The sequence below is a fragment of the Nicotiana tabacum genome, chromosome 7 (genome assembly GCF_000715075.1).
Source record: "Nicotiana tabacum cultivar K326 chromosome 7, ASM71507v2, whole genome shotgun sequence".
Lineage (NCBI taxonomy): Eukaryota > Viridiplantae > Streptophyta > Magnoliopsida > Solanales > Solanaceae > Nicotiana > Nicotiana tabacum.
The window spans coordinates 59,568,915-59,589,241 of NC_134086.1; the positions used below are offsets into that span (position 1 = coordinate 59,568,915).

General features: G+C 36.3%; 2 protein-coding genes across 2 annotated transcripts; one reads left to right on the plus strand and one right to left on the minus strand.

Moving 5' to 3' along the window:
- The first annotated feature begins 11,945 nt into the window (after positions 1-11,945).
- LOC107806496 (uncharacterized) lies at positions 11,946-13,375 on the plus strand. The gene has a single exon (XM_016630656.2). The coding sequence runs from the start codon at positions 12,180-12,182 to the stop codon at positions 13,017-13,019; it is 840 nt and encodes a 279-aa protein (XP_016486142.1). The 5' UTR covers positions 11,946-12,179; the 3' UTR covers positions 13,020-13,375.
- A 255-nt stretch (positions 13,376-13,630) lies between these two features.
- On the minus strand, positions 13,631-16,208 carry LOC107806495 (putative GPI-anchored protein At3g06035). Its single transcript, XM_016630655.2, has 2 exons — positions 16,050-16,208; positions 13,631-14,259 (listed from the first exon to the last, which is right to left on the minus strand). The coding sequence occupies exons 1-2, from the start codon at positions 16,126-16,128 to the stop codon at positions 13,754-13,756; spliced, it is 585 nt and encodes a 194-aa protein (XP_016486141.1). The 5' UTR covers positions 16,129-16,208; the 3' UTR covers positions 13,631-13,753.
- Between the last annotated feature and the right edge of the window lie 4,119 nt (positions 16,209-20,327).

The window sequence follows — 20,327 nt, forward strand, 5'->3', positions numbered from 1 at the left end:
ACAAATCAAGAGTACATAAGTGATTCTACTCCAGGGGCCTGTGAGACATCGGTTGGTTTTACCACGGGTCTATGTGCAAGATTCCCTTAAAGACGTTCCAAGTCACTCATTATTTGGCGAACAAAGGTCATTACCGCAGCAAAGAAAGTGGTTCGAGTCATATCTTCACATTCATGGCACTTCATGACGATGTAATCAGCAATTGCTCTAACCCTCTCCCTAATAATACCCTTTTCTTGGAGCAAACGCCTGATTTGCTGAGACAGTTGTTGCATATCTTCCTCTACTTGGGACATTAAGGCATAACAATGTTCCCTTTCGGCTTTAAAGTTCCTAGCTTGTTTGGCCATCTCATTTTCGAGGGTAATTAGTTTTTTCTTCAAATCTGTGATTGTTCCCTCGTATTTTCTTTTCAACTGTCGTACAAACTCCGCCCGTCCCTCTGCATTCTTTGTCAGCTCTGCTCGGACTCTTGCTAGATTAGCCTTGAATTTTTCTAAGTCATCTTGATACTCAGATACTTTCCTTCTAAGACCACTTATGAGCCTTTCATCTGCCCGGCTTCTTTCCTGGTTCTCGACAGTTATTTTCATTTTTTGGATCTAGGCTCAAAGGGTTTTGTTTTCTTGAACCAGCTTCTTCTTTTCCCCTTCATCGGCAGCAGCTTGTACGCTATTATCAAATTTGAGCTCCTTGATTTGTCCCTCCAATTTTCTTATCTTGGCCCTGTAATTTGCCTCTTTTGCCAACCAGTCCCATTGCTCTCGCGAATCGCCAGTGAATTGCTGGATGTGGGGTCTTTTAGTAGGCCGTTTGGGCTTTCGAGGGATTTGAAACCTCTTACCAAACCAAGTCATGTAATTAGGGTCTAACTTGCCTTTAGATAAATCCCACACCTGAGTATTTAGTTCTAGAAATCTGCACTCATTCCAAATCTGACGAACTTTTCCTTTTGGGAATACAGCCTTTGGACCCAATTTGATGACTTGTCGGCTCAGATCTTTGTCATGTGGGATAGTTTGAAACCTGCCTAGTTGTCTCAGCACCCTATGAGGAGCATATGGCTGGATGCTCCGGAGACCCATTAAGAGAAAATAGCACACCTCGGCTAACATGTAAATGACTTCAGTGACAAGGAGCCAACCGAAAGTCCACTCAATTTTGTCCGAAGTTAAGAAACTCAAATGCGCAAACCAAGACTTTGTACCTTCTGGAAATTCACAACCTACCACTCGGTTTTCATACTCTTTAATGCAATTCAGACCAGTCATGTCGTAGTTCATGTACCCCAAGAGGTGACAAAGATGTTCTTGTATCCAAAGTTGTAGGATCAAGTTACAGCCCTGGAAGAATTTTCCCCCTTCTCGGCAGATGGTTAAAGCTCGGTAAATCACCGCTAAGATCATTGGAACAAGGGTGCCATTAGTTTTTTTAATCATGACGTCGACCATTCCCACAAGACCCAATTCTATGTTTCCATCTTTTCTTGGGCAGATTATAAAACCCAAGAATGCTACTATTAAAGCTAAACCCCGTCGTGCCTCCCATTTGTCTTTGTTTCCTGAATGAGTTAGGTCAGTATCTGGTGCCTCAAAACCGTGAGGATTGCCATAGCACTGGTACAAGAAATGGAATGTGCAAAATCCTTCGGATAGATTCCCATCTTGAACCTCCCAACTAATGCTCAATAGATCTAGAAACTTGTGAGGAGATACTGTTCTTGGAGCCACCAGGCACCGACTTCTAAGGTTCCCACTAAGACCGGCATAGCCCGCTATTTCCTCCAATGTGGGGGTGAGCTCAAAATCAGAAAAGTGAAACACATTATGAGTTGGGTCCCAGAAAGATATCAAAGCCTCAATCACATCCAACCTTGGTTTGATTTTCAAAAGTCCCACAAGATCACCCAAAACTTTTACCACAATCTCTCTACTGACCTTTCCTAAGTCGTTCCACCACATATGGAGTTGTAATGGGATTTTCTCAAGAACTGTGAAGGGTTCATTTTAATTTGTGCTCATCCTGCACATTTATTAGGGTGATTTGGTTAAAAGATCATGATTTATTTCGACACAAGAGGGGGTTATCAATTTTTCAAAATTTTTTATTTCAAAACAAAAATCTAGCCTTGCAAATACGGCCTTTCAGCACTTCAGGAAAGAAGATTTTAAGGTTGTGTTTGCTAATCGGCCAAAAATTTGAAAAAGGAACCATATGTGGTTGTTCTTGCAAAAATAGCCTTTCGGCGCCCTTTTGGGGACATTTTGGCTATTTAGACAAGAATGGCACCACCTAACTTATTTATGACAAAACAATAAAGTTTTGTTCTTTTTTGGGTTCTTTTTGCAAAAAATCGAGTTGGACCCGGCGAGTGTTGCCTACGTATCCCACATCCGGTGAGAATCAAACTTGCGTAGTTCGGGTAGTTTGACATAATATAAACAATACCACATGTTTTCTTGAAACAAAAATTCTTTCTTCTTTTTTTTCAAAATTTCAGCAGAGTTTCAGTACTTTTGGACGTCGGGTTTTTCAAAACAGGTAATTATCTCTCTCAGCCCTCAAATTGATTTTTCTCTTTCCCAACTTTTCTCCATTATTCATAAGCCGGTCAACATACAATCTGAAGCAAATAAATGCACAAGTAGAATGCATCAGGATGGACTTTTTATTTCGGGTACACCTATCCTAGATAGACTCAACCCATGTGTTGAGTCGCCGAAGTCAAATGCACGTGATGCAAACAAGCGTTCCTACTAGGGATCCGGCATGAGGCTTTGTTATACTAGGTTTAAAAACTTAGGTATATTGTTCTAGACCTGGCTTACCCGAGCGGACAGCTCGAGCCGAGGGGGGCAGCGTATCGGGAATACAGAAGTTTTACCGGCTTTGCAACTTGTCTGAACCTCGTTCTAAATTTAGGATATGACTCTAACAGAAAAGAAGTTACATGAAGTGCACACTTCCCAGATGATTTAGAAAACTTAGAGAGAAGAGAGTTTCGTAGCAATTTATATACAGTCCAAACAATATCAAAGCGGTAAAAGCGACATTTAGCACATTAGGCTCAACATGTACAAATCAGATAATAAATAAAGCCAACTATAACAGTTATTCTAAGCTCGAATTCTTAAACCTTGGTTCAGGGTTTGGATCCCTAGCAAAGTCGCCAGAGCTGTCACACCTCCTTTTTACACCCCTGAGGGTATATAGGGAGTTTTCTCACTTTAAGTGACATTATTCGAAATGGGATTGTTTATTAAATTCAGAGTCGCCACTTGGAATAGTTTAATTGGCGTTCCATGTCACCGATTTATTTTTAAATCCCAAGTCGAGGAAATTCGACTTTCGTTTTAAAGTTTGCAAACCACAAATTCTAAGTAAGGAATTCTGTTAACCCGGGAGAAGGTGTTAGGCATTTCCGGGTTCCATAGTTCTAACACGGTCGCTTAAACTTATTAAAATTGGCCTATTATCCGATTTATTACATGTTTTAGCCTATGGTGCATTTTTAACTTATTAACCGCTTTAAATTATTTTAGGAAGATTCAACTTTATTTAAAACATGCCTTGAACCACACCATATAAAATGCATCGGCGGTTCGCGACACGTTCTATTTAACATTGTTAAGAATTGAAATTGGGTCACATGAAATGTACACTCCGAGTTCAGTAATTAAAGGAAAGTCAATTTAAAGAACGCACCTAAAGCAACTACGAAAATTCAAATTAAAAACAATGTTTGCGAGGGCCATGAAAAATTAAATTGATGGCACACCCCGATTTTAAAGGGTTAGTACTAATTATATGAGGGCCATGGACTTAGGGGTTTTATTCGGCATGACGCGCCTCAAATTACTTCTATTAAAAGGGTTTCTTAATCTAGTCTTGTGATAGCCATAAATTATTGGTTTTAATAACATGGCATACCTCAATCTAAATTAAAAGAGTCTAATTAATCAACGAAGACTAAGGGAATTCGAATTTATCCTAAACTAATGCTCAAACTAACCTAATAAATAATGGACTTGCGTTGAATTGAAATCAAGCATTTGGCTCTTGAAAAGGACTAAGGCCAGCAGTGGGCCTCATTACCTCAAACATAAAAGGCCCAACTGGAACTTCCGGTGTCTTAAGTAAAAGAACACATGGGGGGAGGTTGGATTTCGAACTCACCACTTGGCATGGATGAGCAACCTTTCAGCAATTTAGCTGGGCCCAAAATGAGCCTAACACGTTTCATTAGCCCTCGATCCAAACCTCAAAAATAGGCCAGACTTAGGCCCAACAATTAACGACCAAGCACATATACAGCAGGGGTAAGGGAATTGATTACAAGCCAAGCTAATTGTTAACACATGATAGCATCAAAATCATAATCCATATTTGTTTATCATACCACCACTTTTATGCAGTGGAACCTCCTTACTCAAGGAATTAAAATATGCTACAGCTCTTGAAACCATTGAGCCTATAACTCATGACCATTCATGCTATCAGACATGCTAAACTACCACTCCAACTTTAAACAAACATCCTCAACATGCAATGTATATGACCCTCGAAAGCCTTATGAATCACTGTTATTATCTATTTCAACCATAAGATTCTAAATTATATAAAAAAAAAAACTAATAGTCAATTTCACAATGACTCAATGCCATTAATCATATTAAGATATCACCTTCTGAAATTTACTCAAAATCAACATTATAACATTCACATACATCATCATGCTCACAATATTAAAAGTTGAACTTTCATCCAAAAACAAACTTTGAAAGAAACAGTTCCCAAATAATTACTACTAGGTACAACAAGACTATAAGAAAAGCTCACTGTAGACTGATTGTCATTACTAGTTTGGGAAACAATTCAATCAAACATCACCAAATAAGATGTTACTCGTCTATAATAAACCATGCTACAACAGTCCAAATTAAGTACATGACAAAGAGAGTTCAAATACAGTCCAAAATGCACTATCTAAGCATGATTGAATATAATAAATTTCAAAATAGTAAGGCTAATTCAATATGGAACAACCAGGTAAACTTTGAAGAACATAAACTAGTATTCAGCTAACATTCATCCACAACTATTTGAATCAATTATGGGGCTTCCAAATACACTTCACATATTAACGAGATCCAAGAAATACCTGGTTACAGCAACAAAATAACAAGAAAATAGCCTGAGGTTAGGAGGAAGCAGCAGCAATATATCAGCAACACCAACACAGCAAAAACCAGCTTTTATACCATTTTTGGATCCAAAATGAACCAGAAATCCTTTGAAGGTTTCAAAGTTAAGAAGATTAAAAGAAGACCCTAAGCCAATTTCGAACAAAGAATGCAGAAATTTCAGTATTCTTTCAGAGTATTCCTTCAGCCGTTTCTAAATTTCAGTATATGTCAAAAACTCTACTCATTTCACTGAAAACCAGCCTTATATATAGGGCTTTTAGGGCAACAAAATTGGTTTCCCTATATTATCAATCAATCCTTCCCCAATTTTTATTTTTTCACTTTTAACCTTGAATTTTTAAACCATTTACTGAACTAACCCAAACCCCTCTTTCCTGGAAGTTTCCCATTCAGTATTTAAAAGATTCTCTCAATTAAATTCCCCCAAATACCCTTTAACCCCCTGTTATTTACCCTCATAAACCAAACATGGGTCAAGCTAATCCAAAAATCAAACCAAAACCCTGGGCTCACGACCCGAATGGACCCTCCCCTCTTTGGGCTTCTAACCAACGAAGCCCAAAGTTTTAATTCGAAACAAAACCCATGAAAAGAATAAGCCACCGAAGTTACAAAAACTCCTGAAATCGATAATTCCAAAGAAGACAAAATAAAGGGAGACTGAGCAAATCAGACCATGAAATCAAATGTACTAAACAACATGCTAACCCAACTTAATCCTAAAATGCAAACAAAACAGTTCAAAACAAAAAATAAGAAAGAGAAGGAAAGAATCAGAAAGAGACGAAGACGAGAATAAAATCAAAGATGAAAACCAAAAAACGGAAATACCTAAAATAGGCAGACGGACAATGAGCTTAGACGGAACTCCGATGTTTTCTGATTTAAACCAAAAATAAGTGTTAATTGGCTTGTTCTTGTGAGAACAACCGTCTAACACTCGTTTCAGGCCAAATTTTTCTTCAAAGATGGGAGAATCATGGACTCAGGCCTTTGCATGATGAGTCAGAGGCGGGAATGGATCTAGGGTTCGTTTTAGATCTGAAATTAAAGGAAACTGGTGGGGATTTTGGGAAAATTGACGATGGCTCAGTGTTTGAGGGAGTCTGGGGAGTGTGTGGTGAAATTTTGGTGGGATTTCGAGATTCAACACCGGCGGAAATGGCGGAAGTTTGAAGGGCGGCGGGCTAGGTTTGGAGGTCTAAGAGATAAGGGAAGTGAAGTGAAACAGGGTACTAAGTTTTCTAATAAGGTTTGGACAGTTTTAAACGAGAAATGGCGAAGCATCAGGGTCGTTGGATGGAAGCAAATGAAGGGCTCGGGTCTACTTTTAACCCTTGAACTCTAAAAGACGTAGTTTTAGTTCCATACTACGTCGTTTGAGTTGTCTAAGTGACTGAATGGTTGGACCGGGTTAGGGGCGTGGTTTGGGCCGGATCTTGAACGGGTCTGGGGGGAAATTACTTGGGTTGTGCCAAATTGGCCCAAAAATCAACAGCCTTCTCTTGAACCTTTTTTTTCTTTTCAATTTCCAATTTTCCTTTTTCTTTTCAAATTAATTTAAGACCAAAATTAACTCTTAAACTAAATTAATTTACCAAATTAAGATAATTACTCGTCATAGTATTTACAAAAATTAATTAACTCCTAAATTAAAAGAAGAACTAAAAAATTTAAAATTAAAAAGTTGAAAATGCAAAGTGAGTCATTTTTTGTGATATTTTTCATATTTATAAAAAAACTAATTTACTAATTAACCTAAAAATGTAAAAATAAATCCTAAATGCAAATGTAGAGTATTTTTGTATTTTCATGATTTAAATAAAATTAAACATGCACAGAAAAATGCAAATAATTAAGAAAAATCTACAAAAATTCCTAAAATGGCAAATAATTAAAAGAAAAATCTATTTCTTGGGGATTCTGTAGAAGTAATTCATATATGGCAAAAATCACGTGCTCACATATGCTTCGATAGTTCTGCAATTGATCATTCTCGTACTATTCTTCCTACTTTTCTTGTTTTTCCTCATCCCTTTACCCTTCTTTTCTGGAAAATCTCCAGTTACGCCATCGGTGTTAATTAGAATGAGCACATTTACACAGAATACAATATTCTAAGAACCCAATGAGAAACAACATAGTAGCTCAGCACTGCAAGCGCGCTAGAAGTCACCCTTATTGTGCTGTCCAGGGAGCTATTGACTAATGATCTAAAAAAAATGCGTGAAGCAACATTAAATTGCCCTCTTCATGCTCTTTTAGCCATATCCTCAACTTGAGTAAACTTTTTTTTTATAGATACTTTTCACAGCTATCCAAGGATCCTTTGTTGCGGGGTCTCTTGCATTTATGGCTGCTTTATTTTATGAAAGTGTCAACCATGTTAGAGTTGTCTTGTCGTATGAAAGAATAAAACATGTGATAGACTTTATGCATCAGTTGAGAAAACTACTTTATGTTCAAGGGAAGAAGATCAAGTTGCAGGTAATTATTTTTGAAGAGATAGCTTCATTAAAGCTAAAAACATTTGATGCTTAGAGTTTTATCCAATATTTGGAATCACAAACCTCAATAGGATAGCAGCTGGTATTGGAGGAAACTTAACTTTCAAAAAGAGGAAATGAAGGATTTGTACCAACATAATAGATTCACCCTAAGCATAGGGGATGAGTATTCTATTTCGAACTGCTACAATGTCATTATTGGGGTGCATGGAAGACTGGAAACGGCATGACTTCTTTGGACTGCTGTAGCTCAACCTAAGCACAGATTCATAGCTTGGCTTGCTCTACAAGGTAGACTGTTGCTGAAGGAGAGATTAATCAAGCTACATATTCCAGTGGAAGATATTAATTGTTGTTTATATGATGATAATGCCAAGGAATCCCATCAGCGCTTATTTGTGGACTGTAATTGGGCACAACAATTCGTAATTCCCTATTCCAATGGACTAGTGTTCACAACTCGATTGGTAACTATCAGCAAGCATTAGCCAACATAAAAAGGAAGCACCGGAAGCAAGGTAAAAAGGAAATGGTGGTTGCAATGTGGGAAGCGAGTATATATCATACATGGAGGGCTAGGAACTGGAGAATCTTAAGATGGCAAACTGTGCAAAGAGAGCTAGTAATTGCACAGATTAAAAAGGAACTGTTAGGAAGAATAGATAAACTTAACAAGTCTAGGAAGATGAATCGAAGTAGGAGTTCATACAGAAATCCACATGGAACAACCTGAAGGGTTTGTGGTTCCAGGTAAAGAAAAGAAGGTATGTGAACTTGTTAAATCCTTTTACGGACTAAAACAAGAAGCTAAATAATGGGATGCGAAATTTGACCAAATAATGTTGTCAAATGATTTTAAGATAAATGAATATGACAAATGTGTGTACATTAAAAATATTTCAAATCACATAGTCATTGTTTGCTTATATGTGGACGATATGCTGATAATGAGTAATGACAATGCGACATAAATGCTACTAAGCGTATGCTAACTAGCAAGTTTGATATGAAGGACTTGGGAGTTGCTGATTTAATTCTGGGAATTAAGATCCAGACTCCTCAAGGTCTGGCATTGTCACAATCTCATTATATTAAGAAAGTACTTGAAGCACTAAGGCTTTAAAGTTGCAAAGACTCCAATTGACGTGAATCTTGCATTAGCAAAGAACAAAGGCCAAAGTATATCACAACTGGATTATGCTTGTGTGTCGGGATGTTTAATGTACATCATGAATTGTACACGATCAGATATAGCTTGTGTTATAAGTAAATTGAGTCGATACACGAGCAATCCATGTCAATCTCATTGGATGGCAATGAAACGAGTTTTAGGATATTTAGAACATACCCAGGGCTTTGTTTTGCACTACAGTAAATATCCTGCAGTGATTGAGGGATACTGTGATGCAAATTGGATCACCGGTTCTACTGATTCTAAGTCCACAGAGGAGCGGTATCTTGGAGGTCATCCAAACAAACTTGTATTGTCCGCTCTACAATAGAGGCAGAATTCATAGCCTTAGATAAAGCCGGTGAAGAAGCTGAATGGATCCGAAATTTCTTGGAAGACATTCCATTTTGGCCTAAACCGTTGGCACCAATGTGCATACATTGCGATAGTCAAGCGGCAATTGAAAGGACTGGGAGCGTTATGTATAACGGTAAATCTCATCATATACGATGAAGACATAAAACCGTTAGGCAATTACTCTCTAGAGGAATTATCACGATTGATTATGTAACGTCAAGCGATAATGTAGCGGATCCACTTATAAAAGGCCTAACTAGAGAGATAGTTGAGAAATCATCAAAGAGAATGGAACTATGGCCGAGAACAAGTCATTGTGGCGGTAACTCTACCTAGAAGACTGTAGATCCCAAGATCTAGGTTCAAGGAGATCAAACAAAGTCATTAATGACGGTTCAATATTTCAACTAAAATTTTGGTCCATTCTCGTGATGAGACAATGTTCAGTACCAAGGATAAAGCGTTAAGACTTTTTAATGATTTCTAAATTTGGTACGGGGTATATCAAATAGTGTATCTACGGGATGACACGTTTAGGAATCACCTATGTAAGTGTGAAGTGTAAGCCGCTTCAAGGAGAATTTTGTAAGGCCAGTTCTTTATGCACTTATGAAACCAGGTGGTGTTCATGGCTGAAACGAACACAACAATGAGAACCAAAGACGGTTAAGGGTTGGTTGTGTGACTTATGGTTGTCTAGGTATACACCAAAGTTCGACGGTTCAAAGATATCAAATCTACCGATTGACCGAGTATATCCGACATAAGTTCACTACGGAAAGTTCAAAGGGAAACATATTTATCCAGATACAATTAATCCTTGTTTGCGAATCACACAGTTTTCATGCATATTTCCATGATATAGCCACTTCCCATTCATGTAGAGGATTGTTGGGGTTTTTAAGCATTAATATGGCTTAAAAGTGGGTGAATGGGAAATGAAGGGAAATAAAACTTTTAAGTGAAATTTTAAGTCTCCCCCTCCCCCCAATTGACAAAGGGACATTGTCCCATATTAGAAGAGGAAGAGGTTTTTGATGGGTATATAAGCAATTGCTCTTCTTCTAGCTCTTAGAGAGTTGAGAATAAGGCAAGCCTCACGCCGTCATCGTCGTCGCTCGCTCGGCTCGGCTTCGGCTTCGACTTCGGATTTGGATTTGGATTTAGATTTGGTCAAATGATTGATTGATTAATTTTTTGGACCAAATTTATTTGTTAATAGTAAATATTAACAACAATGTTATTAAATATTCGTTTTAATAACAGAATATTAATATTAATATTAAAATCCAACAAAACCGTTTTCAATTTTTCAGTTGTGTAACTGAAAATTAAACTTCCCTCTTCAATTCCCGATTTATTAATTTATAAATTAGCCATTTATGTTATGGCATTTATGTTATGGCCGTTTTGCATAAACAGTCATTCTGAAGAGTTGCACCTCTTCAGTTTTCAGCCCAACGTTGGCTATAAATAGAAGTCCATTCTCTCAGAATTTTCATACGATTTTCTAAGTTCTCCTCCTTCTTCTGCATTGTTTTATTTTCAAAGAAAGCAACAGTAAGTGTGATTAGCTACCGAGCTTTGTGTTCGCTGAAACATTGGGGTTTGAAGTACCACTACACCAGTGTGTAATTCGTTCTATCCTGGGAGGAAATAATCCATAACCTTGGGTACTAGGAGGGGATTAAAATTCCTTAAGGAAACACTGTGAATTCAGTGGGCTCGGATTAACTTTTGTTTCATTTACATTTTCTGTTTATATGTTATTCTATTTTTTCCAAAATTAGTTTATAAATATAGTATACTAATACATTTTTTAAAAGCACTTTTGAAAAAACTACTTTCAAAATAGCTGATTTCTCCAGTTTGGTCAAACCTGCTATTAGGCTAATGAGCAGCAACTCTTTCGCTAATCAAAATTCTACATAGTAAGCTTATTTTGTTTCTTTGTTTATCTTCCAGTGTTGTAAAGGATAACTTTTCACAATCTCAGTCTCATTATATTTATCCTTTTATCTTATGCTAGCTTTTCTTAAAGATTTTAAGTTACACGTAGGAGTGACAATTTGAGTCCAAACCTATTTGACCCATTTAAGATTGGGCTGGTCATTGATCCGCCCATTTGTTGAACTTAACACATTTTGACCTAGCCCATTTCAATTCTTTTAAAGTTGGGCTAATTTAGCTCAAATTGATCTACAAATAACTTTGCTAAAGTATCTTTAAAATAATTTTTTTTTTGTTTGATATGTTATATACGATCATTACAAAAGAAAAAAAGTCTTATTCGATAATTAAACAATTCATAAGAATATAATAAACATTAATTAAAGATTGATAAGAGTTGGACGGGTTGGGCTATGACCAAATGTTAGCCCAACTTGACCCAACCTATCTCAACCCAAGTTACTTTTAAGGAAATCCGCTCTTTTATTGACTCAACCCATTTTGACCCACTTAAAATCAGTTTAACCCGCTCATTTGACACCCCTAGTTACGTACAACTGATAATAATCATTATTTTACACTTTTTAATATAATTTAACTTATTATAACAAGTTGTGTATTATTTATTTTAGGTTATCAATTAATAGAGTAAATAAGAGTTATCTTATAAATAATATGAGGGCAAACATATATGTTACTTGGTCAATGCACAAAACTTAAACCCAACTCTTTTCTTTTTTTTTTTTTTTTTTGGGGAGGAAACAAGGCTAAAGAAGCCTATTAGAGACTCTGACCCAACCTTACCTTCCTAGACCCAATTACAGACAGATATGGGTTCCAAAAGCCTTACAACTCCCAAATGGAAAGAAATTGATGATCCTCATCTCTCCACGCCTCTGTAATTCTAAAGATAACACTTAAAGAGGAACAAGTACAAAAACAAAAGATAGAGAGGTTAAGTAAAGAAACAAATTTTGAGATCTGGAAATGGCGAGGGGAATTGGGGCATTTTTCATGGCCACACTGGTCATTTGGGTCGTCTCAGTATTATTCTTTATACTATTCAACAAACGCACCGAACTGCTCCCAATCGTTGCGGGCTTCATATTCTACCAATCAGCCAATTGGGTCATCCGCAATTTCTCATCCTCTCGTAATAATCCGCTCTTCGTTAACACCTCTGTATCTCTCCTCCACTCTTCTACTACTTCAGCTTCAATACTCTTCATTTTAGCCAATCAATGGATAGTTATGACGTCATCAAGTGACGTAATTAATCAGATGTTTGAGCACTCACAGCTTGTTGTGCACACGTGGCCGGGGGCGTACACAGCTTTGTGCTTTTCGTGTGGTTATTTTGCTTATGACCAATTAGATATGCTTCTCTATAATCTATATACTAGCCCTTCGATTCTGGTGCATCATTTGTTGCTACTTGTCTGCTTCACACTTGCCTTGTATAAAAATGTCACGATTAATTACCTTATTCTGACTCTAATTTGTGAGCTGCATTCTGTTTTTCTGCATCTGCGTAAAGTGCGACGAATGGCTGGTTTTCGTGATTCGACAAGTAATTTTGTGAAGGTAGAATGGGTTCTTAATTTGACGAGTTTTGTGGTAGCAAGAGTTGGATGTCATGTTCTCATCACTGTGAAACTGATTAGAGATGGTTCTAAGTTTGAAAAGGGTGGTGTGGAGCTTCCTCTTGCACTTTTTGGTATGGCTGGGATGAACTTGCTTAATGTTTTTTTAGGAGTTGATCTATTTAAAGCTTACAGGAGAGAGATGAATCCTCAGAGGAGGAGTTATGAGAATCATCATGATTGACAAGAGAATGATTTTTCCCATGTTCTATAAACAATTGAAGTTAATCGGCCATTCTTGTTCATAGTGGTTGAGAGGTCAAGAGTTCGAGGCTGGTAAGCTGCCAAACAATAAGGACTTTTCAGAAGATTTCAACTTAATGGCCGAACTCTATGACATTCTATCTAAATTTAGTGGATTTGAAATTATTATTATTTGTACTTATTTATTGAATTTTTCAGCACTAGTCTTAAGCCAAAATTACTATAAACGCGCAGCTTGTTGACTAGATTTGCATTTGCAGTGTTAGTGTACTTGGGCTTTGTTTGGCAATGCGAGTTGTAACTTTCAAAGTCAACATTCTCAAAGAATTTTATTAGGCACTATGACCGGGCGTTTAATTCCATGAATGTAGGTGTCATTTATTCTAACTGCCTAGCTATATTTATAAGAAAAAGTTGTAAATTTAAATCTTTCACAATTAGGAAATCCAAATGGGCAATAAGACTTATAGCTTTAGTCCAAAAACATTTGAGGCCTGAGATGAAATTATATCTGGAGAATGAAAGCAAGAAAATAACTGAGACAAGGGAATGTGCTTGTGGCACAGCTTTTAATGTACATTCTCATAGGAATAAATGAATAATAGCTGATAGTCTCGCTCTTTCAATTAGAATATCACAATTAAGAAATCACTTACAAACAACAAAATCAGGTGCCCAGGAAGGGAAAATATAATGTGTAAAGGTTCAGCATTTTCACAGAAAGAGGACAAATGCCGCAACTATCAACACTGCATGAGATATTAGACCAAGCCCAGAGATTAGGTTTGCTGAACTGGTATCTGGCGTAAAGCTTCCCTCTGGGTTGTTTGTGGTCAAAACTACTACTACCCAGTTATCATCAGAACCAATTCCAACACCACTAAACTTGGTATCATTGAGATAATTAGAGTACTGAGACTTCGTGTAGTTGGAAAGAACGAGGTCAGAGACAAGGTTGGGAATGCAAGCTGGCATTATCATTCCGTCTCTTGTGGTTGTGGCGTTCAAGTCGCATTTAGAAAGGAGTTTAGGATAGTCAGAAAACTGAGGTTCGGTGCCAGGTACAGTATTGGCACCTGTTGTATTTGTACATGGTTGATCTTTAAACTGGTCAGCCATTTCATCAGCAAGGCATTTTGCTTTGTCATTCTCGCGTAGAGCTGTCAAGTTTAGGGATGCCCTGTAGCTGTTAATACCTCGAAGAAGGTTGTCTTCCTCGTCTGCACCAAAGTGTCAAAGATGAAACTCCCAAGTGCAGATAATAAACTATATAAAAGATTAACAAGTAGGTTCTAAGGAGGTATAACTTCTAAAGGAAACCTAAACTGCACTCATAATATGGTGTAGAAGTGAATCACAAATTGATAAGATGTTCATAAAATGTTACAAAGCGGGAACAGGTGGTCACGTGTTTCCACTAGTAAACATGATACACCCTCTCTCTCTTTTGACACCAAAAAGAACCAAAAAAAAAAAAAAAGAAGAGAAAAACAGAATTATTCGAAGCTGAAAATAAGTTTCTGCTAAAAAACCCTTTTCACATTTCAATTATTGTCTATTTCTCAAAGCACAACATTAGCAAACTCCGGCCTCCTATGTCCGAGGGAGTTTGGAGTTGACTTGCTTGAGATACTCGTTAGTAAAAGTGCATATTGGTCAAATGAATTTCTCAAATGACTATGCCTTTCCTTTAGTGGAGAATGGTAGAAGATTGGTAAAAATGATCTACCGTGATCTAAGCATATGTTTGATACATATAATGAGCACAACTGGCTTAAAACCATTCATCCACTGAATTTCGAAAAAGTTCTGGTATCTCGGTTAAAAACCATACATCCTGGGGATTTCTGGGTTATCAATGGAAAAAAAAGAAAAAGAAAGAACCTCCGATAGAAAAAACTGACTGGTGTACATATGGCCCGTATATCACTGAAGATGGAGAACCTACAGATCAGATCTCATCACTTATGAAGAGATTAAGTTATATCAGTTGAACCCAAAGGATTGTTCCCTTAATAGAGCAAATGCCATTTTACTAGTGTAAGTTTTGCAACTTCCAAAATAAGGAAGTATTCCTCATTGAGAAGAAAATTGCTTGCAGTGAAAACCAAAAGTCATCAATCTAAAATAAGATTAGCTTTGAATTCAAGTCATAGAACATTTCCATTAATCAGAATACCTCTCCATAAAACCAGGCAAAATTTTCAGCAATTCCCACCCGTTTCTCACATTCCAATTCTGATATGCTAAAGAGGACAGGTCAGCCAGTTATAAACTATTTTTGATCAGTTTCATTTAGCTCAAGTAAAGATCTTGATAATTACTAAAAAAAGGTGATAATTAAACAAGTTTAGAGGCAAATCCCCTAAAGCCCCTCCTAATGTAGGTGAAAAATTTTACGCTAAAAATCCTTGTAGTACACTAAAACATGCCAATGATCTGAAAAGAATAACTGATTTCCAGAACCACTTTAAAGAATGACAACATAAAAGCAGAGATCTGTCTCATTCATCAAGTTTGATTAGCAGATCTAACCCTAATGGTAATATAATCCACACATATATACTTCAATAACTTAATACTAACGCTTGCTCAAGAAAAGCTCAAAACTTCTTAAATTTCCATATATAAATTGGTGTACCAGAAACTTAAGTGCACAATCAGAACACAACAACTTTAGTACTACAACTAGCAAGCTAAATAAAGAATATCAAATTAAACTAAACCACCCCAAATTTTTCAAATTACAAAATCTTGAAATGGGTTACTCAGTGAACTGTGAAACAGCAATACAAATCCAGATCTTTAACCCAAATGAAACAATAGAGCTAAACTGAACAAGCTCAACACTTCAAATGGACAACAGGAAAAAAATCCCATTTAGGAATCAAATCTTAAAATTGAAACAAATAAAGATATGATGAAGGACAAGTGATAATAAAAATTAGTAACTTTGACTCAAAATCAAGAATTCAGCAAAAAATAAAAAATAAAAAGGTGAAGAGTTTACCATCACATTTGACAATGGAGAAGAGAATGGAATGAACAAGAAGAAGAGAGATGAAAAGGTAACGTGGAAGAGACGCCATTTTTATTCTTACTGAATTGATGTTCCTACTTGATTGAGTTTGAGCTTATTGGTTATTTTATAAGAAAGGAAGAGGAAGAGGAAGTTTATATATGGGACAGAAAAGTACACCGAATTGGAAAGCGGCATGCCGACGCCCGAGAGATACGGCGTCGTACTATTTGCTCTTATTTTCTTCCAACATGTTTTGTTTAAAAGAAAGTTGGAAAAAACAAAAAAAGGAAAAGGAAACGACATTAATGGTTTTGATGATGAAGTCAATATTTAGTGCTTGGTTGCTAGATTAAAATGGGGAAAATGACTTCTTTCGCTTATGAATAGATGTTATTTTTCATATAATAATTTACTTTTAACTTTATATTACTTGTATTATTTTTCATATAATAATTTACTTTTAACTTTATATTACTTGTTCTAGTATAAATACCTTTCAATTTGCTAATATTATTATTAAATTTAATATACCTTTTTCTACAAAATATTTTTCTCTTGCCAACCAAACACTGATCCCAAAATTCCGTGAAAAATAACTTTCTTCCTACCACTTAATTAGTAAATGTTACTTATATTATTATTAATATTTGATATATATTTTTCAAAAAATATTTTTCTATCACCAACCAAATACTGATCCAAGAAATATATTTTTCACAAAAAATGACTTTCTTCATATTAAATACACAGTTAATTAGTGAAATTTCTCATTTACTAACCCGATTAAATTGATAGTCTCTTTAGTATCATGGGCATAAAACATGAAAAAGGAAAAAAGGATTGTCATTTTTTAATGACAGTGTTGCTTAGGCCAATTTTATAGTTGTATAGAATATATGTTCAAATAATTTAGTCAATGGAAAAGTTCGTGCGGTCTTGCACTATTAAGCGAGAAAAAAACTTATGGAATACACTTTTAAATACATATATCCTTTGTTCACGACTTCTTCTTGTGATAATTATGCTATCTTATTGTTGCTTATTTAAAAATGAAATAAACTTAGAAATCCAAGAATACTGTTCAAAAAATTCAAAACTACTGCTTATGATATATATCACAATAGTTAATGTCACACCTCCTTTTTCACTACACCCCCGAGAAGGAGTGTATAAGGAAGTTTTTTTCCAACTTAAAGTGACAATCGAAACGGGATTATTTTATTTAAACTCAGAGTCGCCACTTGGAATAATTTTATGGTGTCCCAAGTCACTAGTTCAAATCCTGAATCGAGGAAAAGATTGACTCTGTATTATAGTCCGCGAACACAGAAATCCGGGTAAGGAATTCTGTTAACCCGAAAGAAGGTGTTAGGCATTCCCGAGTTCCGTGGTTTCACCACGGTCGCTCAACTGTTTTATTGGCTTATTATCTGATTTTAACACACTTTTAAACCTATGTGTATTTTTAACTTTAGAACCGCTTTTATTTATTTAAAAAATTGATTCAAGGGTATTTAAAACACATCGCAAAGCCGCGCTACATGAAATGCACCCGTGATTCACGACACGTTCTATTTAACCTTGTTGGAAATTAAAACCAGGTCACATGAAATGCACCCCCGAATTTTAGAAATTAGGCATCACAACTACGTCACGGGAACCGTACTCGTAGCCATGACAATTTTAGTGATCGCACCTAAAGCAAGCTACGATGTTTATGAATATATTTTTTTGAGTTTAATTTTATTCACGTAATCTAATTCAAACTAAAATCAGAGCTCGACTTAATCATTATCAGTATCCAAAATGGACTAATTCAAAGTCGGGCACGAAAGCCAAGCGCTAGCATCACGATTTTACGGATTTAAAGCATTTGCATACATGGTCATAATCCCATTTCGATATTTTAATATTAGGAAATGGAAATCATAACCAATGCATTCATCACAGTAATCAATTAATTTCAACAGATATCTGATACTAATACTCGATATATTCTCCAACAGATATCTAATACTAAACCTCAACATATTTTACTAGACCATTTCATTCAACATATATTTACAAGTTAACCAAACAAAACAAGTACGCGATCAAGAATGTTGTTCACATTGAAATGATCTTACGTGTTAAGGACTACTATGTCTCTATTGAACTTAAGAGTTCAAGAATGAAGCCAACATGAAGAAATCAATAAAGTTGCAGCTTATAAACAGAAGCCTTATGCAGCAATTTAATCCAAATCAGTAAAACCTAACTTACTTATACAGGAAATTAAACATAATTTCAAGTTAAACCACAAATATTAGCACCCAAAAGAACATGTACCTGATATCCTCTCAGTTTGTTCGGCCTTATGAAATTTCAAGGCCTCAATCTTCAACAGGAGCACGATAAAGGAAAGCAACGACAACCCAAAGTCCAATTCCTCATACTCTGATGTCTCCCTTTTCAGTTAAACAAGAAATCGACAGAAGCTCAGCTACTTAACAGTGGAACCAACAGCAAAATCAACAACAATCAACAACACGGGGAAAAAAAACTCCATAAAAAAAACGAACAATTTTTTATTTAATTGAACTGGAGTGAAATCACAAATGAGCTATGCAAACTCGAGAACTCATGACAAGTGGAACCGGCGGCGAACTCGACTCGATCGGAAACGGAATGTCGCTGCAAACGACCTTGTCAACGTCTATTTTTGTGACTGGTTTAGGTGTTTTGAAGTGAGTTTTACAGCTGGATTTAGCTTAGAAACAGCTCCGATTTTTGGGTCTATGTTCCAAGCATGAAGAAGAAGCAAGACGGGTGGTCGATTTTTGGTGTTCGATGGCGCTGCTTCAGGTTTCATGAAGAGGAAGCTCGCTAGGGGGGATCCTGATGAAGAAGACCGACCAAAGGGGGCGGGGTCCTTCTGGTTGTTGATTTGTGAAGAAGAAGACGAACGGGAGGGTCTCTTTTTCAAAAAGTTGCGCTGATTCTCTCATCTCCCCTTTTTAGTGTATTAGGCATTACCTAATATAGGTCTAGGTTTAATGTGTATTTTTTGTGTATTTTGCCAATTAGTCCCTAGGTCTTTTTGTATTAAGTCCTTAGGGTTTTTTTATTTTTTGTTCCAAAGAAGGGTCCCTAGGATTAGCTTAATAGGTATTGGATATTGAGCTTAAGGAATGAGCTAGAAACTTGGGCCTTTATGACTAGCTATGTTGAAAATTAGCTTAATTAACTAAAAGTCTATCCATATAGCAATATTATCAAAAATATTAATTACCCTACTTAAGTAAAATAATTATTAAAATAAAGACTGACCGTTAAAACAAAACTATTTTTTGGTATTTTTAGAGATTAAAAATGACTACAAAACATTAATGAAACTATTTTTTGTAATTTTTATTTTCTTGTAATAAAATAAAGTGAAAGAGTCAAAATTAGTTAAAATAACGCTATTAGGCCTAAATTAAATATTTACATGCTAAAATATAAAAAATCTTGGGGAGGGTCAAATATCACATGTCTACAGCTGCCCCTCTTTGACTGGAAACGCGAAGAGTTTTCAGACAAAGAACGACTAGACATGTTTTTTGACCTGACCCTTATTTGGAGAGACTAAAGCTAAGAGAAAAGGGGAATGTGATCGAGCCCTGGGATCTGAGCTGCCTACATATCCTTGGCTATAAAGGAATCAGGCCACGTGTAGTTCATAAGTGAATGAGATGATGGAGTGTGCCGAGATTGAGAGCCAGTCGAGGTGCCGTTCCGCTGAGGTTCCGGTCTGCAGTCCCGTTATTACATCAAAATCAAAAATGAAAAAGACTAACTAAGCCTATCAGCTACGAGTTACAAGATTCCTATCTATGAGTCTTCTGAAGCTTGATCTTGAGTCTTGGTTGGTTCTTCATGCGGACCCTGATCTGAATCTTGATGTTTGTCAGCTATAGGTGTTGGTTCAATCTTCTTCAGCTTTTCAAACCAAGACGAGACATGCAGAGCTTGTGACATCAGCCCTGTCTTGAGCAGCTCACATCTTTCATTAACTTCTGCAATTGGATTCACTTCTTGTCTTTCTTTTTGTTGTTGTTGTTGTTGTTGTTGTTGTTGTTTTCTATTTTTTTTATTCTGGATTGTGGCTAACTTTTGTTGATCATCTTGGACTGCTGACTCGCATTCTTGACGCGAGCTTCTTTTGTTGCTGACCTGAATTGCATTCTGAATTGAATTCCCCTTTTTTTCTAGGTTGGCGCTTGATTGCTGAACTTGAACCATCTT